We start from the raw sequence: 22,548 nt of genomic DNA, 5'->3' as shown, positions 1-22,548 counted from the left end.
CAAATATAGCTTTCACAAAACCCACAAATAGAGATAAAATGAATCACTAACCTTTGAACAACTTCATCAGATGACAGTCTTATAACATCATTTTATACAATACATTTATGTTTTGTTCGAAAATGTGCATATTTATAGCTACAAATCCTGGTTTTACATTGTGAACATGGCGCACAAATGTTTCAAATTGTCCGCAGAAATTTTGGAGAGTCACGTAATCTAACAGAAAAACTCATCATAAACTTTGCTGAAAAATACATGTTGGACATATAATTAAAGATACACTGGTTCTTAATACAATCGCTGTGTTAGATTTAAAAAAAATAACTAGTAAAAAGCAGCGCTCAGCCATTCTCCAGCATGTTGGAGTCAACATATTCAACAAAAATACGAAATAACATCATAAATATTCTCTTACCTTTGATGAACTTTCATCAGAATGCAGTGCCAGGAGTCCTAGTTCCACAATAAATCGTTGTTTTGTTTTAGAATGTCCATTTCTTCTATCGAATTGGCAACTTTGGCTAGCATGGTGTAGCTCACGTGTCCATGAAAGTTTGACGCATGGAATGAAAAATTCCAAAAGTCATAATAAAAGTCGAATAAACTGGTCAAACTCAGTTGAAAATCCATCTTTAGGATGTTTTTCTCGTATGTATCCAATAACGTCCCAGACGGAGCATTTCTTCGTGTCTACGTAAGGCATTGCAGAAAACGATATGGTGCTCCCAGGTGCGCAGCAAAATACTGCCAATATGGCTGACCTGTCACATCAGGCTAGACACCTCATTCAACGTTCTACTGCCTGTTGACATCTAGTGGAAGGCGTATGAAGTGCATACATATCCATAAATACAAGGCAATTGAATAGGAGCAGCTCTTCACAGAGACCCATTTCAGAATTTTCACTTCCTGTTTGGAAGTTTGCCTGCCAAATGAGTTCTGTTTTACTCACAGATATAATTCAAACAGTTTAGAAACTTCAGAGTGTTTTCTATCCAATAGTAATAATAATATGCATATCATATGATCTAGAACAGAGTACGAGGCCGCACTATTTTTTCACAAAGTGGAAATGGCGCCCCCTATTAAGAAGAAGTTTTAATGGGTACTTTTCTTTCCCCCTCAAGCTAAGCAACGTGCAGGAAAGGGATTGGATTGAGTCAATATCTTTGTGGGAGACAGGAGTTAAGGGGCTTGTTTGAATACATTGGTATTTTGAATTACGAATTGATTCTTTGGCATGGGCTTATTAACATACATGTAAAGCAATCTTTTGTTGAGGTAGTTTAATACTAAAGGTATGTTTGACTTTGGGCGTTTTCACACATAGTTTTGAGCTGAAGTCCAATAAGAGTTTGATTATTTGTTACATTGAATTTGTTTCATTTGGTCTGCTTGGTTTCACATTTGTCTTTGTATTTATTATGGATCCCCATTATTTCCTGCCAAGGCAGCGGCTACTCTTCCTGGGGTTTATTATGGATCCCCATTTAGTTCCTGCCAAGGCAGCAGCTACTCTTCCTGGGGGTTTATTATGGATCCCCATTAGTTCCTGCCAAGGCAGCAGCTACTCATCCTGGGGTTTATTATGGATCCCCATTAGTTCCTGCTAAGGCAGCAGCTACTCTTCCTGGGGTCCTTCAAAATTAAGGCAGTTCTACAATTTTAATAACATTAGAACACATTCACAACACATTAATGTGTGTTTCTTCAGGCCTCTACTACCGCGTACTGTATCTACAATACAACATCCAGGTGTACCACAGGAGTCTGCTAAGCGGATAATGCCTGGAACGGCGCTGTCACACCTGCCCCTGCTCTCCCTCTCTGGCGCCTTCGAGGGCGCCAGGCTGCCCTTCATTACGCACACCTGTCACCATCATTACACACAGTAGCGCTCATTGGACTCACCTCGACTCCTTCCCTTTGTTGATTGCCTTCCCTATCTCTGTATACTTCCCCGTTCGTTCCCTGTGTTAGCGTTGATGTCGTTATTTATTCCCCTGTCCAGACGCTGTCCTGTCCTCTTCCATGTCCAATTGCTCATTAAATGTTCTCCCTGTACCTACTTCTCGTCTCACAGCGTCGTTCCTCACAGATGCAAATGGAATGGCATCAAACACCTGGAAACCATGTGTTTGATGTATTTGTTACATTCCACTAGTTCCGCTCCAGTCATTACCACGAGCACGTTCTCCCCAATTAAGGTGCCACCAACCTCCTGTGATGTGTACGTGTGTATATAGTGCGTATGTTATGATGTGTGTGTGTAAGCATGTGTCTGTATGTGTGTTGCTTCACAGTCCCGGCTGTTCCATAAGGTGTATTTTTATCTGTTTTTTTTTATCTGATTCTACTGCTGCATCTGTTACTTGATGTGGAATAGAGTTCCATGTAGTCATGGCTCTATGTAGTACTGTGCGCCTCCCATAGTCTGTTCTGGACTTGGGGACTGTGAAGAGACCTCTGGTGGCATGTCTTGTGGGGTATGAATAGGTGCATTCAACATGTCGATACCTCTCACAAATACAAGTAGTGATGAAGTCAATCTCTCCTCCACTTTGAGCCAGGAGAGATTGACATGCATATTATTAATGTTAGCCAAATGTCAAACAAACCCCAACTAAAACTCATGTTAAATCCATCTACGAGTATTATAAAGCATCACTTGTGTGTCCCAATCTTCATTTCACTTTCGTTTTGGTCTTCCAACAACATGCCGGAGGAAACTGCGACGTGAATAAACTATATTCAGATGTCTATATCCCTGGTATATCCCTGGTATATCCCTGGTATATCCCTGGTATAGCCCCCTGTCTCCCCTAAACTAATCTGCATTGGATGAGCCCATAAATGAGCTGCTACTCACAGGATGTTTCAGTCATATCGGGTTATGATGCTGTTTTGCTGCATGTGATCAGTCACACAACCAATCACACTGCGCCACTCTGGTTCTTTTCCTGTGTCTGGTCTGAACTGCTTGCTCACCTGCAGCGAACCGCACCAAGGTACCATGTTGTTCAGTGCCCCCCTGAGTGCGGATAGAGTTCTCACACCAGTCCAAAGGAACCCAACTAAGGGGGTAAACGCACCAGAGTTGGGGGGAAAAAACGCTCCAAACCAATTTGTGTGTGAAAGCCCCTTTATAAGTGACAAAGAATATATCTCACACATATGCTGTTGAGCAGTAAATTTAAACTGCTTTATTGAAACGTTAAATTGTAGATACATTTAAAATGGTTAAAAATAATGTGTGTGTTTGTGTGTGTGTCATCCCCACAGCGTGCGATTCGTCCTGCGCTACCTGTTACCCTGACAACCCCAAGTGCACGAGCTGCCCCCAGGGCTCTGCTATGCATCATGGGAAATGTATTTCCCACTGTCCAGAACAGCATTACATAGACGACCATGGCCGCTGCAGAGGTAAGCAACTCCTCAACACAGTTTACATGAATACCTCTCATACTCATACAGTTTCAGTATTAGTTCTGGGCTGCACCAAAACCTGCACATAGTTTATAGCCCTTGTGTCTTCATGGCAGGCTTATGTCCTAGCCCAGCTCTAACATACCTGCTTCAACTAATCAACTCATCAGTGCATTAATTGATTTAGTGAATCAGGTTTTTGTTCATGGTGGGTAGGACCATGAACAAATGTGGGTAGGACCATGCTGGATAGCAAGAAAGGCATTTCACTGTACATTTAACGTTACAATAAAAACTTGAAACTTGAACCTAGCCCGTACAACGTTTTTATAATGTTGAAACTCGCCAAATTCCTGATTGGCTCCAACAGTGTGATTGACCTCTGACCTATTCACTCTCAGCCTGTCACAGCTCCTGCTGGTCCTGCTCCGGCCCCTCTGTGTCCCAGTGTACCCTCTGTTCCCAGGGACTGTCTCTACACCAGGACCAGTGTCTGGAGACCTGCGGAGATGGGCTGTACCACCAGGATCAGACCTGTCACAGTAAGAGCCTTCCTCTAGGGTTTAGGGGTTTAGGGGTTTAGGGTTTAGAGGTTTAGAGGTTTAGCGTTTAGGGGTTTAGGGTTTAGAGGTTTACGGTTTAGGGGTTTAGGGGTTTAGGGGTTTAGCGGTTTAGGGTTTGGGGTTTAGGGGTTTAGGGTTTAGGGTTTTAGGGTTTAGGGCTTGAGTTGGGCTTAAGGTTACTACAAGCTTTGTGCCTGCAAAAATGAAAATACTAAAATCATTTTTGGAGTAGGGGGACACCTTTTGGTAACATGATGTCCTCGCCGGTCCCACTCCCATTCACAAGGGGCCGATTATTTTTGTATTTTCATTTTGTGAAAGCATGGAAGAGTCGCTTTCTCTTGCTAGTAATAACTAGCTGGCAGCCTGGCTAAAAACATAGCAAGCTAGCTAGCCTTTTTAACATTCCACATCTCCATGTGCAATAATCAGATTTATTTAAAAAAAATATGCCCTGGATATATATTCATATACTTACCAGTGTATCCTAAACATTATGTTTGATAATGCTCCTTGGGTTTTCATTCCCATATCAGCTAAAAATAGAACTTCATCATGTTTTGGTTAAAAAAAATACAAAAAATTAACACAGGCTCAAAGGGAGATTCAGTGTCTGCTGTTTATTTTGACCCATCTACCAATAGGTGCCCTTCTTTGCGAGCCATTGGAAAACCTCCCTGGTCTTTATGGTTGAATCTGTGTTAGAAATTCACTGCTCGACTGATAAGATAATTGTATGTTTGGGGTTACAGAGATGAGGTAGTCATTCACAAATAATGATAAACACTATTATTGCACCCAGAGTGAGACCATGCAACTTATTATGTGACTTGTTAAGCACATTTTTACTACTGAAATGATTTAGGCTTGCCATAACAAAGGGGTTGAATACTTATTGACTCAAAACATTTTAGCTTCCCATTTTATTAAAAATGTGTAAAATTTTCTAAGAACATGATTCCCCTTTGACATTATGGGGTAGGGAAGTGACACAAATTTCAATGTAATCCATTTTAAATTCAGGCTGTAATACAACAAAATGTGGGAAAAGTTCAGGGGTGTGAATACTTTCTGAAGTCACTCAGGGTTTGGAACCGGTCCAGGGAACAGTACCGAACACCGGAAAATAAGGACATTTGTACAGGAACAGAATCAAAATCAAATCAAATGTATTCATAAAGCCCTTCTGACATCAGCTGATATATCAAAGTGCTGTACAGAAACCCAGCCTAAAACCCCAAACAGCAAGCAATGCAGGTGTAGAAGCACGGTGGCTAGGAAAAACTCCCTAGAAAGGCCAAAACCTTGGAAGAAACCTAGAGAGGAACCAGGCTATGAGGAGTGGCCAGTCCTCTTCTGGCTGTGCCAGGTGGAGATTATAACAGAACATGGCCAAGATGTTCAAATGTTCATAAATGACCAGCATGGTCAAATAATAGTAATCACAGTGAACAGGTCAGGGTTCCATAGCCACAGGCAGAACAGTTGAAACTGGAGCAGCAGTAGTCATGCCAGGTAGTCCTGAGGCATGGTCCTAGGGCTCAGGTTCTCAGAGAGAGAGAAAGAAAGAAAGAAAGAGAGAATTAGAGAGAGCATACTTAAATTCACACAGGACACCGGATAAAACAGGAGAAATACTCCAGATATAACAGACTGACCCTAGCCCCCCGACACATAAAATACTGCAGCATAAATACTGGAGGCTGAGACAGGAGGGGTCAGGAGATATCAGTGACACCATCCGATGATAACCCCGGACAGGGCCAAACAGACAGGATATAACCCCACCCACTTTGCCAAAGCACAGCCCCCACACCACTAGAGGGAACAGAATCAGAACCAAGCTTTATTTATACAGCACATTTCATACGTGGAATGCAACACAATATGCTTCACAGGAAAAAACGAATACAAACAATGGAAATAAAAACTTAAATATTTATTACACAACAAACATAAGAGGATAAAAAACTAAAGAATAACAATACAAACTGAACCACTAAAAAACACTGTCTGACTCTAAAACAGTTTGCAATGTTTCAGGAAAAAATCCTGGAATCCCTTGTGTTAGGGTGAATCCCGTCTCTTTTAAAAAGAGAGAAGCGAGTAGCACAGGAGGGGGCCAAAGATAATTATTTTCTTCCCTGTGCAAGCGAGGGTCTTTAAAAATTTTATGTAGTCCTCCCACAGTTTTTTCAGATCGCCTAAAACGAAGGTCGTTAAAACCTACGTGAGTGACGATGGTGTCAATATTGGAGTAGTTGGCCTGAACCGTGGGCAGGAGAGAGTTGTTGTCATGGACACGGGCTCCTGGGTGACATTGGACCTTCGTTGGTGCACAGACTGTAGACAGACCCATAGCTGTTTGATAGCTGGATCAGATCTTCACAGATAGATAGGTGGCCAGACTGCCTCCCCAATTTCCTACACCTTGCGAGTGTCCAGTCTCCCATGGGGCCGAGGAGTTGACCTTAATATCTGTCCGTTGGATTGAGTTAGATCAACGCCACCCAACTCATCGACAGCTTTGGTATTGGAGGCATTTAAAACTGAGATTAGGTTTGCCTGGGTTACAGCAAGGTCGGTGTACTTAGAAAGCAAGTTTTCCTTTTCTCGTAGCCGAGCAAACTGCCACAGGATCTTTTCCCAAAAGATGCTTGAACATGGTGCATTTAGGGCAGCCAAATTCCTGTCCATTTTCCACCGTATCCACCTTATCTTCGTCTTGATTGTGTGGAAATGATTTCCAGCCGTGGATCAAATCACTGGTGGGCTAACATTGCTAGCAGCTGACTGCTACTTAACAGGAGTCTGCTAGCAGATATAGTAACTGCTACTTAAAACTTCTTAGGGATCGGTGTCCCGTTAGCGGGTCATTTTCCGGTCAAACTGGAGGGTGCGTAATTCAAATAAATTCTAACAGTTATTATAGCGGTTACACATTTAGGTACATATAAGTGTCTTATATCAGCTGAAAGCTTAAATTATTGTTAATCTAACTACATTGTCCAATTTACAGTAGCTATTACAGTGAAAACATGCCATGTGATTGTTTGAGGACGGCGCCCCCACATTAAAATATTTTTTCTACCGGCACAGGTTGTCACGCCCTGACCTTAGAGAGATGTTTTATTTCTCTATTTGGCTAGTTAGGTCAGGGTGTGATGTGGGGTGGGCATTCTATGTTTTGTGTTTCTATGTTTTGGCCGGGTATGGTTCTCAATTAGGGACAGCTGTCTATCGTTGTCTCTGATTGGGAATCATACTTAGGCAGCCTGTTTTGCCACCTTAGGTTGTGGGATGTTGTTATTTGTTAGCTCTGAAAAGCCTTCAGAACGTGACGTTCGTTATTCTTTTGTTGTTTTGTTTGGGTTTTCTGAGTAAATAATGTATCATGAACACGTACCACGCTGCACTTCATACGACGAGCTTTACACAGGTTTCATACATTCACATATAAAGATTAAATATTCACTTACTTTTTGAAAATCTTCCTCTGATTTTTCATCTAAAGGCTCCCAGAGATAACATGTAGTGTCGTTTTGTTAGATAAAATCATTTTTTATATCCCAAAAAGTCTGTATAGTTGGCACCATCGATTTGAGTAATCCACTCCTTCAAATTGCAGAGAAAGGAACCGAAAATCTACCCCTAAACTTTGTTTCAACAAGTTAAAATACGTTTGTATTTGCTCCTCAGACACCCTAAAATGTAATCAACCTATAATATATCTTTCGGAAGAAGTATGTTCAATAGGAAACCGATTTTAGCAGGTGCGCAACTTCATCATGGCACGCAACTTCATCATGGCGCGCAACTTCATCATGGCGCGCGATGACAGATTTTCAAGACTATGTCTTCATACAAAAACTCTTATTTCTTATTAGTTTTTGAAGTTACAAGCCTGAAACTTTGAACATAGACTGCTGACACCCTAAGGAAGCCATATGAATTGCATCCAGGGAGCTATTTTACAATTCTCTTGCATTTCTAAGAGGATGGTCTCTCAAACAAAAAAAATCTGGTTGGTTTTTCTTTGGATTTTCACCTACCATATCTATTGTGTTATATTCTCCTACATTATTTTAACATTTCTACAAACTTCAAAGTGTTTTCTTTCAAATGGTACCAATAATATGCATATCCTGGCTTCAGGGCCTGAGCTACAGGCAGTTTGCTTTGGGCATGTCATTGGAGAAAAAGGGGCCTGATCCCTCAACAGGGGCGGAAATGGAGAAAAGGGGGCCTGATCCCTTAACAGGAATATTCTAGCAGCTAACTGCTACTTAAAAGGAATCTGCTAGCAGCTAACTGCTACTTAACAGGAATCTGCTAGCAGCTAACTGCTACTTAACAGGAATCCAGGACACAAACTTGCGGTCTCAGCCGTAAAGGCGTCACGGAATCAGAAGCAACAGAAACTTTAGCTATGATTAAAAACGATTTAATGAAAACTATATCATAAAAATAACAAACCGAGTGTTGGCAGTACTCTGATGACGTCTGTTGCATGATGACATGGTTGATCTATACTGTTCAGGAACAGAACCGTTATTTGAAAGCATGGGAACCGCTTAACTTCTCTGGGATATGTGGGACGCTAACGTCCCACTTGGCCAAAAGCCAGTAAAAATGCAGAGCGCCAAATTCAAATAAATTACTATAAAAATCAAACTTTCATGAAATCACACATGAAAGACACCAAATTAAAGCTACACTTGTTGTGAATCCAGCCAACATGTCTGATTTCAAAAAGGATTTACGGCGAAAGCACACCAAACGATTATGTTAGGTCAGTACATAGCTACAGAAAAACACAGCCATTTTTCCAGCCAAAGAGAGGAGTAACAAAAAGCAGAAATAGAGATAAAATTCATCACTAACCTTTGATGATCTTCATCAGATGACACTCATAGGACGTCATGTACACAATACATGTATGTTTGTTCGGTAAAGTTCATATTTATATCCCAAAATCTGAGTTTAGGCGGGACGCTACTGTCTCACTTGGCTAAAAGCCAGAGAATATGCAGAGCGCAATATTCAAAATAAATTACTATAAAAATCAAACTTTCATTAAATCACACATGAAAGATACCAAATTAAAGCTACACTGGTTGTGAATCCAGCCAACATGTCAGAATTCAAATAGGCTTTTCGGCGAAAGCAAACAATGCTATTATCTGAGGATAGCACTATAGTAAACAGAGAGAGAAGCATATTTCAACCCTGCAGGCGCGACACAAAACGCAGAAGTAAAAAATATAATTCATGCCTTACCTTTGACGAGCTTCTGTTGTTGGCACTCCAATATGTCCCATAACATCACAAATGGTCCTTTTGTTCGATTAATTCCGTCGATATATATCCAAAATGTCCATTTATTTGGCGCGTTTGATCCAGAAAAACACCGGTTCAAATTGTGAAACGTGACTACAAAATATCTCAAAAGTTACCTGTAAACTTTGCCAAAACATTTCAAACTACTTTTGTAATACAACTTTAGGTATTTTTTTACGTAAATAATCGATAAAATTGAAGATGGGATGATCTGTGTTCAATACAGGATTAAAATAAACTGTAGCTAGCCTTCTGGTCATGCGCCTCTAACAAACAGGACACAACAAGTGACCCTGATTCAAAATGGCCGTACTTCTTCATTACACAAAGGAAAAACCCTCAACCAATTTCTAAAGACTGTTGACATCCAGTGGAAGCGGTAGGAACTGCAAGAAGGTCAATTAGAAATCTGTATTCCCAATGAAAATCCATTGAAAAGAGTGACCTCAAAAAAGAAAATTCTGAATGGTTTGTCCTCGGGGTTTCGCCTGCTAAATAAGTAATGTTATACTCACAGACATGATTCAAACAGTTTTAGAAACTTCAGAGTGTTTTCTATCCAAATCTACTAACAATATGCATATCTTATCTTCTGGGGATGAGTAGCTGGCAGTTGAATTTGGGTATGCTTTTCATCCAAACGTGAAAATGCTGCCCCCTATCCTAGAGAAGTTAATAATGTTATTTTACATTCCTGGCATTTTTTTCTGTCCCACAAAAAACAAGGCATCTATGCAAAGCCTTCACTGTCATTCACATGATGTTTACATTTACGTAATTTAGTAGACAGAAACGTATTCCAGTGTCAGCCTGCCAGCTGAAAATATTTGCCAGTGTATGTATAGGAAACCTGCCCCTCTGAAGCATAGGCTACAGTAACCTACTGATGTTACAAGCGTGATTCAGAAATTAGGGAGAGATTTATAATTAGAGAATGAATGAATTAGCTTTTTAAATGCAAGTTACAGATACTATAGTTATCACGTTTAACGTTGGATTTATTAACGACAAAAACGTAAGACGTGTTTTTCATTCTGGTGCCGTTCTGCACTCACAAGCTTGTTGGTCCAACGTTAAGACAACTCCTAAAAATCAGATAATGCATTTCATAACGAGATACCCAGCGCTTCAAGTCAAGCCTCCTCCTCCACCTTCTCTCACTCTCTCCCCACCTGCAACATCTAACTTTCTTCTCACTCCCTACCCGTGTCTGTCCATCGTGTATGTAAACTCTAGCTTGCCTGCTCCATAGCAAACTGCTCTCTCCGCACTGATTGGTAAAGTCATTTAATGTCGAGCTATGTAAAAAAACAAAAAAAAATACAGATTTCAGACATTTTAAAAGGAACAGAAAGGAACGGTGTAAACCATTACTTTTTAGGGGTTCGAACCGGTTCAGAACTTTATTTTGCAGGTCGGGAACAGTGGAACGGAACAAAAAAATAATGGTTCTGTTAATTTCGGTACATATCCCTAAAATATGTATTCAGAAGTCGTTTGTTTTTAACACCTCCACCCTACCATTTCCCCTACTGTAGTGTACCACCTATCGTTGTGAGTGTGTGTGTGAGTCTGAGTGTGAGTGTGTGTGTGTGTGTGTGTGTGTGTGAGGGAAGTCTGACTAAAGTGGTTTTCTCTCTCTCTCCGCAGTCTGCCATCCGTCTTGTAGGGGATGTCTAGGTCCTCTGGCCTCTGACTGTCTGAGGTGTCTCAAACCAGAGGAGGCCCTTCTGCCGCAGAACAGTCACACACACAGAGCAACACCACACGGAGTGTGTGTGGACAGATGTCCCGCTCGCTTCTACCTGGATGCTCTACACACCTGCAGAGGCAAGTAGATTATGTGTTCATGGGGGGGGGGGGGAGATCAGACCCTACTGGAGAACACTGATGGTGAAAAAAGGTCTTAATTGCCCAAAATCTCACACTATCCCTTTAACCATTTGGGAAATGAGATAACATCTGATCAAATCTTTTTCTGTCTGCACTGTCGATGACGTAAATCAGCACATCAGTGTTCTCGAAGTAGTTTCTCCAGTAGGGTCTGATAGCGGCATCATTTCCGCTCAGTGTCGGGTTGATTTGGTGGTTACACATACTATCAACATTACACATATTATACAAAACATACCATAACTATGTCTCAGACACCTCAGTCCCCAGTATTTCCTACGACTGACAACGATCAATCAATCAAATCAAATGTATTTATAAAGCTCTTCTTACATCAGCTGATGTTACAAAGTGCTGTACAGAAACCCAGCCGAAAACCCGCAAACAGCATGCAGATGTAGAAGCACGGTGGCTGGGAAAAACTCCCTAGAAAGGCCAAAACCTAGGAAGAAACCTAGAGAGGAACCAGGCTCTGAGGGGTGGTCAGTCCTCTTCTGACTGTGCCGGGTGGAGATTATAACAGAACATGGCCAAGACCAGTGTGTGTTATGAATACAGCTATCTCTGACACACACACACATACACTCAGCCTATCATTAGGGAGTGAAGGCCAGTATGTGTGAGACACAAACACACACACCAGCAATGTTCTCTTTCTCAGTACCACCATTTCCTTCGGGCTTAGAGATAACTAGTAGTCCTCCTGTTTATAGTCTTTCCACAGCTGGATTTCCCTAGAACTCTTCCCCTACCACTCACAAATCACAAACTCAGCTAGCTATTATGCTAATTGCAGAGTAAACTGTGCAAGAGTAAACTACATATCTTCCTGACCCAGTTAGAGTACTTGTCTTTCCGGAGGAGCTAAATATTACTATCTGTTGTTTATTGAATTGTTTAAACATTGTCCTAATTTATTTCTAAATCCCTTCATGTGGTGCAACGGTAGAATGAAAGTGTCAGAGAGATGTAAATATGTTGAGCTTCAAAACCCACAATACGAGAGTTTGAGCTTATAACTGTTTCGTACGCAGCATGACAGAAATGGCTCAGAGTTGATCCAGATAGACCTACCTCAATTTGTTTACTCTGGATAGTGAGTGTGCTCTGGGTAGTGAGTGTGCTCTGGGTAGTGAGTGTGCTCTGGGTAGTGAGTGTGCTCTGGATAGTGAATCTGCTCTGGGTAGTGATTGTGCTCTGGATAGTGAATCTGCTCTGGGTAGTGAGTCTGCTCTGGATAGTGAGTGTGCTTCTGGCATAGATGACGTGTCTCTGGGCTACCTGAGTGTGCTCTGGATATGTGCAGTGCTGCCTGGATAGTGCAGTGTGCTCTGGTAGTGAGTGTGCTCTGGGGTAGTGAGTTGTGCTCTGGATAGCTGAGTGTGCTCTGGATAGTGAGTGTGCTCTGGATAGTGAGTCTGCTCTGGATAGTGAGTGTGCTCTGGGTAGTGAGTGTGCTCTGGGTAGTGAGTGTGGCTCTGGATAGTGATCTGTCTCGGTACGTTGAGTGATGCTCTGGATAAGTGAGTGCTGCTCTGGGTAGTGCAGTGTGGCTCTGGATAGTGAGTGTGCTCTGATAGTGAGTGTGCTCTGGGTAGTGCAGTGTCTCCTGGATAGTGATACGTGGCTCTGGATAGTGAGTGTGTCTGGGTAGTGAGTGTGCTCTGGATAGTGAGATCTGCTCTGCGGTAGTGAGTGTGCTCTGGGTAGTGAGTCTGCTCTGATAGCTGATCTAGCTCTGGATATGTGGTGCTCTCCGGATAGTGAGCTGTGACTCTGGGTAAGTGAGTCTGCCTCTGGATAGCTGAGTCTGCTCTGGATAGTGAATCTGCTCTGGATAGTCGAGTGTGCTCTGGGTAGTGAGTCTGCTCTGGATAGTGAGTCTGCTCTGAGGTAGTGAAGTGTGCTCTGGATAGTGAGTCTGCTCTGGATAGTGAATCTGCTCTGGATAGTGATTGTTGCTCTGGATAGTGAGTGTGCTCTGGATAGTTGCAAGTCTGCTCTGGATAGTGAGTCTGCTCTGGAATAGTGAAATCTGCTCTGGATAGTGAAATTTGCTCTGGATAGTGAGTGTGCTCTGGGTAGTGAGTGTGCTCTGGAATAGTGAGTCTGCTCTGATAGTGAATCTGCTCTGGATAGTGATGTGTGCTCTGGTAGTGAGTTGTGGCTCTGCGTAGTGGAGTCTGCTCTGGATAGTGAATCTGCTCTGGATAGTGAGCTGTGCTCTGGGTAGTGAGTGTGCTCTGGATAGGTGGTCTGCTCTGGGATAGTGAGTCTGCTCTGGGTAGTGATCGTGCTCTGGATAGTGAGTCTGCTCTGGATAGTGAATCTGCTCTGATAGTGAATCTGCCTCTGTGATAGTGAGTGCTGCTACTCGGATAGTGCACGTCGTGCTCTGGGTAGTGAGTGTGCTCTGGATAGTGAGTCTGCTCTGGATAGTGATCTGCTCTGGCATAGTGATTGTGCTCTGGCATAGTGAGTGTGCTCTGCCGGTAGTGAGTGTGCTCTGGATAGTGAATCTGCTCTGGATAGCTTGAGTGTGCTCTGGGTAGTGAGTGTGCTCTGGATAGTGAGTCTGCTCTGGATAGTGAATCTGCTTGATAGTGATTGTTGCTGCTGGATAGTGAGTGTGCTCTGGTAGTGAGTCTGCTTCTGGATAAGTGAATCTGCTCTGGATAGTGAGTGATGCTCTGGATAGGTGAGTCTGCCTCTGGATAGTGATTGTGCTCTGGATAGTGAGTGTGCTCTGGGTAGTGAGTGTGCTCTGGATAGTGAGTCTGCTCTGGATAGTGAATCTGCTCTGGATAGTGAGTCTGCTCTGGATAGTGAGTGTGCTCTGGATAGTGAGTCTGCTCTGGATAGTGAGTCTGCTCTGGGTAGTGAGTCTGCTCTGGATAGTGAGTCTGCTCTGGATAGATGGATTGGAGTATTAAAGAAGACATTACATTTTTTAACAACCAAATCTCAATGTTTGATGTAAATGGAATGCTATAGAAGGGTCCAGACACCTTTTTAGTGATTTCACTTGTTTTTGAGAAACTCACCCCAAACAGCAAATCACTTGACTAAAAAATATGAACAAAGACTCCAAAAACACCCACATATGTCCTTTTAGAAACGGCATGGAGGAGGGCCAATGCCCTTTTAAGACATGTTATGCTGGTGTTTCATCTATTTTAGGCAATTACCTGTAGCAGCAGGCTACACGGAGAATGGAACAACTGGAAAGGGAAAACTGGTTTGAGTCGCACAAAATGGAGTATAACGTTGCGGATGAAGTTCCGAATGACACACTTTCATGTGTACAACATCTAAAGACCTGCGTCACTGTACTGAGAGCTTTGCCGTTTCTAAAATTATTTATTTGGGTGAATTTGGAGCCTTCGAACATGTTTTTTTCAGGGCCCCTATACTGAACAACGAGGATGAGGAAGTGATTTTCTGTTTGGGGTGAGTTTCTCAAAAACAAGTGAAATCACAAAAAAAAAATCTGGACCCTCTATATCATTCTATTTACATCAAACATAGAGGATTGGTTTAAAAAAAGAAAACTTCTCGTTTAAGGTTGCATTCCCAAACGGCTCCCTGTTCTCTATATACTGCATAACAGAGTTAAACACGTTGTTGTAAGCTCACTCCACAGCTAGCTTGAAACGTTGTGTATGGAGCCGGTGGAATCGGTGCCTTTTGCATGACTCAACCCATTGCAACATTGTCAAGGAGGACTGTAATGTGTGTTGAGAAGCAGAGGATCACTGGTTCCATCCCAGTATGAGGCAGTCAGACAGTGGAGGAAGCTAAGCTGTTAGCATCACACTGATCCCCCGTTACAGTGGAGGAAAAGCTAAAGCTGTTAGCATCCACACTTGATCCCCGTTACATAGGAAGCTAAGCTTTAGCCACCACACTGACCCGTTACAGAGGAGCTACCCGCTCCCAGCACAACATACCCACATGAGGAAAGCTCAAGCTGTTAGCAGTACACGACCCCCTTACCAGTGAGGAAGCTCAGCTGTTAGCAAAAAACACTGCACCCCCGTTACAGTGAGGAAGAATACGTCTGTTAGCCAAACACCCTGATACCCCGTTTACAGTGGAGGGAAGCTAAAAGCTGTTAGCCAAACACCACTTGATCCCCCCCTCTACAGTGGAGGACTAAGCTGTTAGCACCACACTTGACCCCCCGTTACAGGAGAACCAAGCTGTTAGCACCACATGACCCCCCTACAGTGGAGGAAGCTCAGCTGTTAGCAACACACTGATCCCCCGTTACAGTGGCAGAAGTAAGCTTTTAGCAAACACACTGAACTCCCCCTTACAGTGCAGGAACATAAGCTGTTAGCAACACACTACCCTCGTTACATGCAGGAAGCTAAGCTGTTAGCACACACTGAGTCCCCGTTACATGAGGAACTAAGCTGTTAGCACCACCACTGACCCCGTTACAGTCGGAGAAGCTAAGCTGTTATCAACCACACTGACCCCCGTTACAGTGGGAAAGCCTAAAGCTGTTAGCAACCACACTACCCCCGTTACATGGAGGAAGCTAAACTGTTAGCAACCACACTGACCCACCCTCTACAAGTGGAGGAAGCTAAGCTGTTAGCAAACACTGACCCCCGTACATGAGGAAGCTAACGTTAGCACCACACTGACCCCCGGTACAGTGGAGAAGCGAAGCTGTTAGCACACACTGACCCCGTTACAGTGGAGGAAGCTAAGCTAGCCCCTACTGCGAAAGCTAGCTAGCACACACTGACCCCGTTACAGTGGAGAAGCCTAACTGTTAGCAACACACTCCCTTACAGTGGAGAAGCAACTGTAGCACCCACAACTGACCCCGTTTCAGGCAGGAAGCTAAGCTGTTAGCAAACACACTGACCCCCGTTACAGTGGAGGAAGCTAACTGTTAGCAACACACTGACCCCCGTTACAGTGAGAAAGCTTAAGCTGTTAGCAACACACTGACCCCCGTTACAGTGAGGAAGCTAACTGTTAGCACACACGACCCCCCTTACAGTGGAGGAAGCTAAGCTGTTAGCACACACTGACCCCCGTTACAGTGGAGGAAGCTAAGCTGTTACAACACACTGACCCCCGTTACAGTGAGAAGACCTAAGCCTGTTAGGCACCACACACCCCCCCGTTACAGTGGGAGAAGCTAAGCTGTTAGCAACACACTGACCCCCGTTACAGTGGAGGAACTAAGCTTTAGCAACACACTGACCCCCGTTACAGTGGCAGGAAGCTAAAGCTGTTAGCAACAACTGACCCCGTTACGTGGAGGAACTAAGCTGTAGCACACACTGACCCCCGTTACAGGGAGGAAGCAAGCTGTTAGCACACACGACCCCCGTGTACAGTGGAGGAAGGCCTACCCTAGTGTTAGCAACACACTGACCCCCTTACAGTGGAGGAAGCTAAGCTGTTAGCACCACACTGACCCCCGTTCACAGTGGAGAAGCTAAGCTGTTAGCACACCCCACTGATCCCCTTACGTGGAGGAAGCTAAGCTGTAGCAACACACTGACCCCCGTTACAGTGGAGAAGCTAGCTGTTAGCAACACACTGACCCCCTACAGTGGAGGAAGCTAAGCTGTTAGCAACATACTGACCCCCGTTTACGGGGAGGAACTAATGTTTGCACCACACTGACCCCGTTACAGTGGACGAAGCTAAGCTGTTAGCACACACTGACCCCTTACAGCTGGAGGAAGCTAAGCTGTTATGCACCACACTGATCCCCGTTACGGGAGGAAGCTAAGCTGTTAGCAACACACTGACCCTTGTTACAGTGGAGGAAGCTAACTGTTAGCACCACACTGATCCCCCTTACAGTGAGAGAAGTCCAGCTGTTAGCAACACACTGATCCCCGTTACAGTGGAGAAGCTAAGCTGTTAAGCAAAACACACTGACCCTCGTTACAGTGGAGGAAGCTAAGCTGTTAGCACCACCCTGACCCCCGTTACAGGGAGAAGCTAAGCTGTTAGCAACACTGACCCCCGTACGGAGGAAGCTAAGCTGTTAGCAACACACTGACCTCCCGTTACAGTGGAGGAACTAAGCTGTTAGCAAACACCCACTGGATCCCCCTGCAACACAGTGCATTATTTTGACCAGGGCCCTCCCTATATAGGGATTGGTGCCATTGGAATGATATAAATTGGTCTATCACTTGATTCCAGACTATTCATGATTCCAGACTATTCACTTAATACCAGACTAAATTCACTTGATCCAGACTATTCACTGATTCCAGACTATATCACTTATTCCAGACTATTCACTTGATTCCAGACATCATACACTTGATTCCAGACTATACACTTGATTCCAGACTATTCACTTGATTCCAGACTATTCACTTGATACCAGACTATTCACTTGGATTCCAGACTATTCACTTATCCATACTATTCACTTGATACCAGGGACTATCACTTATTCCAGACTATACACTTGATTCCAGACTTTGAGTCTAATCTAGTATGAGCCAACAAATCAAATCAAATTAAATTGTATTTGTCACATGCGCTGAATACAACAGGTGTAAACCTTACCACGAAATGCTTACTTACAAGCCCTTAACCAACAATGCAGTTTTAAGAAAATAGAGTTAAGAAAAATATTTTCTAAATAAACTAAAGTTAAATAAAGTAACACAATAAAATAACAATAACGAGCGATATACAGGGGTACCGTACTGAGTCAGTCTAGTCGAGTAATTTGTACATGTAGTAGGGTAAAGTGACTATGCATAGATAATTAACAGCGAGTACCAGCGTTGTAAAAACAAAGGGGGGGGTGAATGTAAATAGTCCGGTGGCCATTTGAATAATTGTTCAGCAGTCTTATGGCTTGGGGCAGAAGCTGTTAAAGTGCCTTTTTGACCTAGACTTGGCGCTTCGGTACCACTTGCCGTGCGGTAGCAGAGATAACAGTCTATGCCTTGGGTGACTGGAGTCTTTGACAGGATTTTGGGCCTTCCTCTGACACGCCTGGTGTATAGGTCCTGGATGGCAGGAACCTTGGCCACCTACCCTCTGTAGGTCCTTGAGGTTGGATGCCGAGCAGTTGCATACCAGTGGTGATCAACTGGTCAGGATGCCTCCGATGTGCAGCTGTAGAACATTTTGAGGATCTGGAGACCCATGCCAAATCTTTTCAGTCTCCTGAGGTTGGGTTCAATGGGTTCACTGTCAAGGTGTAGTCTAATTGCCAGCGGTGTGTGGAGTGTGTGTGTGTCTGCAGGTGGTGTGTGTGTGTGTGTGTGTGTGTGTGTGTGTGTGTGTGTGTGGTGTGTGTGTTGTGTGTGTTGTGTGTGTCTGTCTGCAGGGTGTTTGTGTCCTGAAAACATCAATGGGGTCTATTGTGTTTTAAGAGCATGTCCAGACAGATGCTGAGCTTCCTCTAGGCTCCTGTCTGGAGGGGGCGGCTGCCACACACACACACACACACAGCGATAGAGATCGGGTGTCTTTATGAGAAAATTCCAGCCTGTAGTTCCGTCTGTTCCATTGTCAACACACTCGTGTGTGTGTGGACCGTGATGGCCAGTGTTGAGGGCTAAGTGGTGCTCTGTGTTAATTCAGGTTATTATATCCTGAAACACAGCTGGGTTTTCATTCTCTCCCTCTACTCAGGGACTGATTCAGACCTGGGAGAGCTCTACACCTCTACCAGGGACTGATTCAGACCTGGGGCAGCTCTCTACCTCTACCAGGGACTGATTCAGACCCGGGACAGCTCTCTCCCTCTACTCAGGGACTTATTCAGACCTGGGACAGCCCTCTCCCTCTACCAGGGACTGAATCAGACCTGGGAGAGCTCTCTACCTCTACCAGGGACTGATTCAGACCTGGGAGAGCTCTCTCCCTCTACTCAGGGACTGAATCAGACCTACCTGACTCCACTATTCAACTCATAGGTCTATAAACCTGATTCCACTATTCGATTCCTATTTCCAGGATAAAGGAACACTGATTTAGAAAATAAAACGAGCAGTACATTGGTTCCCCAGTCCTAAACATAAACCCCTTAGATTTAGAACCTGTTCAACTGAACAAGGAACATAAAGAGATCCCGATGCAGTTCGTGATTCATTAACGACACCGTTGAGTTATGACACACCCACTGCACAATACGAAGTGATGTACCCGGCAGTTCACTGTCTCTGGGGTCCCTGTCAAATAATGTCACGGAGTCGAGCAGCAGAGGAGGAGAATGACTTTGACAGCTAGATCAATATGCTCTCTCTCTTTACTCTGGGAGACAAATTACATATCTGAGATGCAATAAAATAATGGCTGCTTTCCTAATGGCACCCTATTCCCTATATATTGCACTACGTTTGACCAGGACCCATAAGGCTCTGGTCACAAGTATTGCACAATATTTTCAGAATAAGAAGCCATTTTGAACACAGCCGATGTACGTAGGCTGCCAGGTCTGGTGTCTGTCTGTCTTCTCCTGTCCTGGTAGCTGAAGGAAGCTGCACAGCAGTTCAATTTAATGTGCCTCCAGTACTGTGGAAGGAGGTGGTCAACTCAATTACTGAAACAGATAGTGTGTTGGTGTGGGGGGTGGGTTAACGTGTGTGTTGGGGGTTTGGGTGGTGTAGTGTGTGTGTGGGTGGGTGGGTTCAAGATATCAATAAATTACTGAAGGATTTCTGAAGTTTGACTTCATTTTTCAGAGCAATTAAGAACTTTAAGACAATCCCTGGAGAAATGTCTTTGTTTCGATACTTTATTTTAATCCCCTGGAGAAATGTCTTTGTTTAGGATACTTTATTTTAATCCCTGGAGAAATGTCTTTGTTTAGGAGACTTTATTTAATCCCCTGGAGTAATGTCTTTGTTTAGGAGACTTTATTTTAATCCCCTGGAAGAAACGTCTTTGTTTAGGAGACTTTATTTTAATCCCTGGAGTAATGTCTTTGTTTAGGAGACTTTATTTTAATCCCCTGGAGAAATGTCTCTTTGTTTAGGAGACTTTATTTTAATCTCCTGGAGAAAAGATCCTTCAGATCCTGAAGCCCATTGTCATGCCATTCATCCACCTCCATCACCTCATGTTTCAGCATGAATAATGCACAGCCCCAGGTCCAGACCCTGGTGAGGACGAAAAAGCATGCAGCTGAGCTTTCCCTGAGACAGTTTTGGACGAAATTCTTTGGTATGCAAACCCACAGTTTTCATCAGCTGTCTAGGTGTCTGCGTCTCAGACAATCCCGCAGGTGAAGAAGCCAGATATGGAGGTCCTGGGCTGCGTGGTTTACACGTGGTCTGCAGTTTGGACGTTCTGCCAAATTCTCTAAAACAATGTTGGAGGCGACTTATGGTAGAGAAATAACATTAAATTCTCTGGCAACAGCTTTGGTGGACATTCCTGCAGTCAGCATGCCAATTGCACACTACCTCAGACCTTGAGACATCTGTGGCATTACGTTGTGTGACTAAACTTCATATTTTAGAGTGAGTGGACTTTTATTGTCCCCACCACAGTGTGCCTGATATTAATCATGCTGTCTAATCAGCTTCTTGATATGCCACATCTGTCAGGTGGATGGATTATCTTGGCAAAGGAAAAATGCTCACTAAAAGGATGTAGACAAATTTGGCATTTTAGAGAAATGAAGCATTTTAAAGAATAAGCTTTTTGTGAGTATGTAACATTTCTGGATCTTTAGTATTTAAACTGGACCACACTTTACATGTTGCGTGATATTTTTGTTCAGTGTACTTCTAGGACACATATGTTCAGTTGTTTTGAACTCAGTGGAGTTAGTCTCTCCTCTGTTCTCCACTCAGCCAAACAGTGGAGTTATCTCTCCTCCTCTGTTCTTCACTCAGTCAAACAGTGGAGTTATCTCTCCCTCCTCTGTTCTCCACTCAGTCAAACATTAAAGTTATCCCTCGCCCCCTTTGTTCTCCACTCAGGCAAACAGTGGAGTTATCTCTCACTCCTCTGTTCTCCCTCAGCCAAACAGTGGAGTTATCTCTCCCTCCTCTGTTCTCCACTCAGTCAAACAGTGGAAGTTATCTCTCCCTCCTCTGTTCTCCACTTAGCCAAACAGTGGAGTTCTCTCTCCTCCTCTGTTTCTCCACTCAGCCAAACAGTGGAGTTATCTCTCCCTCCTCTGTTCTCCACTCAGTCAAACATTAAAGTTATCCATCCCTCTCCTGTTCTCCACTCAGCCAAACAGTGGAGTTCTCTCCCTCCTCTGTTCTCCACTCAGTCAAACAGTGAGTTATCTCTCCCTACTCTGTTTCTCCACTCAGCCCAAACTGTGGAGTTATCTCTCCCTCCTCTGTTCTCCACACAGCCAAAACAGTGGAGTTATCTCTCCCTCCTCTGTTGTTCACTCAGCCAAACAGTGGAGTTATCTCTCCCCCTCTGTTCTTCACTCAGTCAAACAGTGGAGTTATCTCTCCCTCCTCTGTTCTCCACTCAGTCAAACATTAAAGTTATCCCTCCTCCTCTGTTCTCCACTCAGCCAAACTGTGGAGTTATCTCTCCCTCCTCTGTTCTCCACACAGCCAAACAGTGGAGTTCTCTCCCTCCTCTGTTCTCCACTCAGTCAAACATTAAAGTTATCTCTCCCTCCTCTGTTCTCCACTCAGCCAAACAGGGAGTTTCCCTCCCTCCTCTGTTCTCCACTTAGCCAAACAGTGGGAGTTATCTCTCCCTCCTCTGTTCTCCACACAGCCAAACAGTGGAGTTGTCTCTCCCTCCTCTGTTCTCCACTCAGTCAAACATTAAAGTTATCCCTCCTCCTCTGTTCTCCACTCAGCCAAACAGTGGAGTTATCTCTCCCTCCTCTGTTCTCCACACAGCCAACAGTGGAGTTATCTCTCCTCTGTTCTCCACTCAGTCAAACATAGTTTATCCTCCCTCCTCTGTTCTCCACTCAGTCACAAAGTGGAGTTAACTCTCCCTCCTCTGTTCTCCACTCAGTCAACAGTGGAGTTATCCTCCTCTCTGTTCTCTCACCTCAGTCAAAAGTGGAGTTTATCTCTCCCTCCTCTGTTCTCCACTCAGTCAAACAGTGGAGTTATCTCTCACCTCCTCTGTTCTCCACTCAGTCAAACAGTGGAGTTATCTCTCCCTCCTCTGTTCTTCCACTCAGTCACACAGTGGAGTTATCTCTCCCTCCTCTGTTCTCACTCAGTCAAACAGTGGAGTTATCTCTCCATCCTCTGTTCTCCACTCAGTCAAACAGTGGAGTTATCTTCCCTCCTCTGTTCTCACTCAGCAAACAGTGGAGTTATCTCTCCCTCCTCTGTTCCTCCACTCAGTCAAACAGTGGAGTTATCTTCCC

At 43.8% G+C, this 22,548-nt stretch overlaps 1 protein-coding gene across 1 annotated transcript in view; it reads left to right on the top strand.

Annotated features, from left to right (window-relative positions):
• Positions 1-22,548, top strand: part of LOC112074111 (extracellular matrix organizing protein FRAS1-like) — a gene marked incomplete at its 5' end in the record, with an annotated part of 31,001 nt that overhangs the window by 2,587 nt on the left and 5,866 nt on the right. Inside the window, 3 exons of the mRNA XM_024141331.2 lie at positions 3,286-3,426; positions 3,831-3,971; positions 10,983-11,162. Of these exons, the coding sequence (XP_023997099.2) occupies positions 3,286-3,426; positions 3,831-3,971; positions 10,983-11,162 (462 nt within the window). The remainder of the gene's footprint in view (positions 1-3,285; positions 3,427-3,830; positions 3,972-10,982; positions 11,163-22,548) is intronic.

This window comes from Salvelinus sp. IW2-2015, unplaced genomic scaffold (genome assembly GCF_002910315.2).
Source record: "Salvelinus sp. IW2-2015 unplaced genomic scaffold, ASM291031v2 Un_scaffold2500, whole genome shotgun sequence".
Taxonomy (NCBI): domain Eukaryota; kingdom Metazoa; phylum Chordata; class Actinopteri; order Salmoniformes; family Salmonidae; genus Salvelinus; species Salvelinus sp. IW2-2015.
The sequence above is the reverse complement of the archived record's forward strand: the minus strand, read 5'-3'. Positions and strand labels throughout refer to the sequence as shown.